A 4,128-nucleotide genomic window follows, 5' to 3' on the forward strand; every position below is an offset into this window, starting at 1 on the left:
CAGACACACACACACACAGAGAATGAAAGCACAACAATCAAGTCCACGGCAATCTACAAACAGAAGCCAGAAATCCGCATATTAAACAACGCAACTCGAACAACACGAACGGGTCATAAAAAGATATTCAACCTATTAATAGCAGAATCTCACAAACTCAACAGCTTGTGGATTATTTAAAGGAACTTGTTCATAAAAAGCGCAAAAAAACCAAAGCCGGGCCAGGGAGGAAGGCCAAGTCCGGCCCGGCGCGGGAGCAAACCACGGTTGACTCCTTAGAGCAGCCTCGGCCACTGAGAGGCCAGCGTCTCATCCACACGAGAAGCCAGGGCACGACGACGACTCCAGCGATCCGATAGAGTGGATCATCGGGGCCGTCCATTGCCCTCCCCGAATCGGAGGGTCCGATCCGAGCGTGTTTTATCTGTTGGCGCCTCCAGCCCCGTGGCTGTGACACCCTCCTCCCTTACTCCCTCCCCTTCCCTCGCAAGTTTCATTTCGCATTCTTCCCTTCCCTCCCTCCCTCCGGATTGCATTGTGTGATTGCATCAACATGGCGGTCGCTTCCATCTCCGCTGCGAATGTCGCCGTGTCTGCGTCTCTCTCGGTCGGCGCCAGCGTTGGTCAAGCTGACCAGAGGCGATGCAGCTCCTCTCTCAAGACGCTTCCGCTCTCAGCCGGACAGGTGAGATCAAGGCTCGCTTGTATAGGTGGTGTCTTCACTTGTGATTGTTGTCGTGATGTGGAGTTTGCGGTCTGTGTCGGTTTTGGATTGTGTGGATGTGCAATGGGAGTGTTTATTTCTGGGATTTTGTGCCACAGGATTGTTTTTTTCTTTTCTTCTGGGATTGCGTGTTATTGGAGGTGATTTTTTTGTGGTGGATGTGGGGGGTGTCACGGTTGTAGTATGGGAAGGTACATTGGGCGTGGGTTATGTTTGGGACGAGTTTTATCGGGATGTTGATGCTGCGGAGTCTGATGGTTTTCCTGTTGCTCGGTTTGTTCTTTAGTTAGAATGAGGGAATCTTGTAGATGGACTGTAGGTAATGCTTGTTCTAGGATACACTTCTAAGACATCCACAATTACCTGTCGTGTCTGTTTATCGTTCCGTCGTGCTTTCAACGAGCAGCTCTGAAACATACAGGAGCATGATTGGCTCTAGTCGAGTGGACGGTGAAGGGTATCTGACCAACTTGCCATCAACTTAATCGTTGTGTGTATTATGGTTCAAATTGTGAACGTCTGAGTCTCGGATGTCTCGCTGTAGGTAGCTTGTAAGCTCCTGAAGTGCTTACACATTGAATAGCCGGAGTCGGCGCGTGATTGAGTACTGTCGCTGGTCGACGGTGCGGTGCAATGTGTCTTTCTGTTCTTGACGTCCGTAAGATAGATGGTTCGTTTGTTCAATAGCGTGCTATGCTTTTCGGAATCACATCGGCATTCCATAGGGGAAGTAGTTCCACACTTTTTTGAGTCGTGGTGTGTTGGTTGTCTGTCATGTGATGTATACCCGTCATCTTGTTTACCTCCCAGCACGCAGACCTCAACATTGATATCTTGGTTTACTTGACAGGTATCTGGTATTAAAGTTTCCGGTTCTCTCAGCTGCAAGAATGAACTCCGTGGCATTATCTCCGCTGAGAGGAGCGTCTCCGCTCGACAGGTAAGAGGGGTTTTCCGTGTACAATCCCTTATCTATTCGCGTTTACCAATTCATACAATTCTTATTTTAACTGCATATCTCACAGGATGGTCATGATTGTTAGATGATTCAATTTTGAATTTATTAGAGATTCTTCGGTGAAACTAATGCCATCTGAGTTTAATTTAATAATTCCTGCCACGTTTCCACCTGATCTATCGGATTAATGTCCGTACTCCTGGACAGATGCAATCGTTTTGTTTTCTGATTGGAATTTTGTCGTAGTAGTAGGTGTACTATTGTATCGCATGATTTTATCTTACTCTCGATGTTGTCAAAGATAATATTATCGGCTCCAAGGGAGGTTGAAATTGTACATCAGTTAGAGCGGCATGTCTCGGCATCGTCGAATTGCATTCGGATCTACTTGATGTGGCGATTGATTAGGACAGATGATTTGTAATCACTATTCTGTGAACAATTCTGATGACCCTTTAAAGTAAAATCTTATATGTGGTGGTTGGGCATCGCATATCGCTATGATAGGTGTGAGCACTTTAGTTTACTTAGCATTATGATCAGGGTCTATTCTTCAGCGTCCGGAACGCGATGCTGGTTAGCCTCGACTATCGCAGTGATGACCCTTTTCTACTCAATCGTTTGATTGATCTGAAAAAAAATAAAGAAAGTTGATAGGGCTGAGCGATAAGTTACAAGGCAGTCATTTCAATTGCGGTGGTGTGTTGCACTAGTGGTTGCATTTGAATATACATGTAAGGATGCAAAGTTTCGTGTATCCCAAATCTCTCTTGAATTTTTATTTCGATCTGGTGATTTGGGCCCATACATCTACTGTGATATCTCTTATCACGTGGGTTTTAGCGCAGTGATAGAGTGGTCGCACTTGAAAATTGCCGTGCAGGGAGGAGTGTTCAAGATCATGGCCTTGGCACAGAAGGCAGAGTACATCTGGATGGATGGACAGGAGGGTCAGAAAGGGATCCGCTTTAACGAAATGCGATCCAAGACCAAGGTGATCCAGGAGCCCATCAAGGCCGGATCTTTGGACTTCCCCAAGTGGTCTTTCGATGGTTCTAGGTAACGGAAAGCTCCTCCCAATCTGACAACGTCGCAATGGGTAGGGAGATTCGGTGATGTTCGGCTTTCTTGTTGTGTAGAGTGCAATGCTGACATTAGTGTGTGTGCGCGTCGTGCAGCACTGGGCAAGCAGAAGGGCGATTCTCCGACTGCATTCTGAACCCCGTGTTCAGCTGCCCCGACCCCATCCGCGGGGACAACCACGTGCTGGTTCTGTGCGAGGTGTTGAACCCCGACAGCACACCCCATGAAACCAACACCCGGCGCAAGATCGAGGAACTATTGACCCCGGATGTGCTGGCAGAGGAGACACTGTTCGGATTTGAGCAGGAGTACACCATGTTCAACAAGGCCGCGAAGGTGTACGGGTGGCCAGAGGGAGGTTTCCCACACCCACAAGGGCCCTTTTACTGTGGAGTGGGTCTTGAGGCGGTTTACGGGCGACCTCTGGTGGAGGCGCACATGGATGCGTGCATCAAGGCCGGGCTGAAGATCAGTGGTATTAATGCCGAGGTGATGCCGGGACAGTGGGAGTTCCAGATCGGCCCCGCTGGACCTCTGGAGGTGGGTGACCACGTCATGGTCGCGCGTTGGCTGCTTCACCGCTTGGGTGAGGACTTTGGCATTACTTGCACTTTCGAGCCCAAGCCCATGGAAGGAGACTGGAACGGTGCTGGAGCTCACACCAACTACTCGACGAAGTCGATGAGGGTGGACGGCGGTATCAAGGCCATCCACGCGGCCATTGAGAAGCTGTCCAAGAAGCACGCGGAGCACATCTCCTCATACGGGTTGGGCAATGAGCGTCGTCTGACAGGTAATTTGACAATAGGTGTTGTACGCGACGCTGGTGAAGTATCATCTGGTAGAGAAGGTTGTCGTTATTGTGAACTACGCAAGGTGCGAGTGGAGTGAGGGGCGTTCTCTGATGGGAGTGTGGTATGTGTACTCTGACGCAGGCAAGCACGAGACCGCCAACATCAACACATTCAAGTCGGGAGTTGCGGACAGAGGTGCGTCGATCCGTATTCCGCTTGGAGTGTCCCTGGAGGGCAAAGGTTACTTGGAAGACCGTAGGCCAGCGGCGAACGTGGACCCTTACGTAGTGGCCCGCATGCTTATCCAAACGACTTTGAAGAACTAGGTATGTAGATAGGTTTGGGGCGACAGTTGAGCAGCAGGGATCAGTTTTCACACCTTTGCGAGGGTTTAGAGTAGGAGGCTCGCATTTGGTGTGGACCTTAGTGAAATGGTGCAGCACAGATGTGGACGAGTAATGGGGCAGGTTCTATTGCAAGTGCCCTGGAGACATGTACTTGAACTACGTCTCCTGTCAGGACATGATCCATCTCAGAATGCAACTGTGTATTGTATGTTTGTTTCTGCA

General features: G+C 49.4%; 1 protein-coding gene across 1 annotated transcript; it reads left to right on the forward strand.

Moving 5' to 3' along the window:
- The first annotated feature begins 506 nt into the window (after window positions 1-506).
- Window positions 507-4,128, forward strand: LOC112272978 (glutamine synthetase, chloroplastic). Its single transcript, XM_024501233.2, has 5 exons — window positions 507-685; window positions 1,575-1,664; window positions 2,566-2,741; window positions 2,861-3,558; window positions 3,701-4,128. Exons 1-5 carry the CDS (start codon window positions 554-556, stop codon window positions 3,883-3,885), a joined length of 1,281 nt encoding a protein of 426 aa, XP_024357001.1. The 5' UTR covers window positions 507-553; the 3' UTR covers window positions 3,886-4,128.

The sequence above is a fragment of the Physcomitrium patens genome, chromosome 20 (assembly GCF_059467195.1).
Source record: "Physcomitrium patens ecotype Gransden chromosome 20, ASM5946719v1, whole genome shotgun sequence".
Lineage (NCBI taxonomy): Eukaryota > Viridiplantae > Streptophyta > Bryopsida > Funariales > Funariaceae > Physcomitrium > Physcomitrium patens.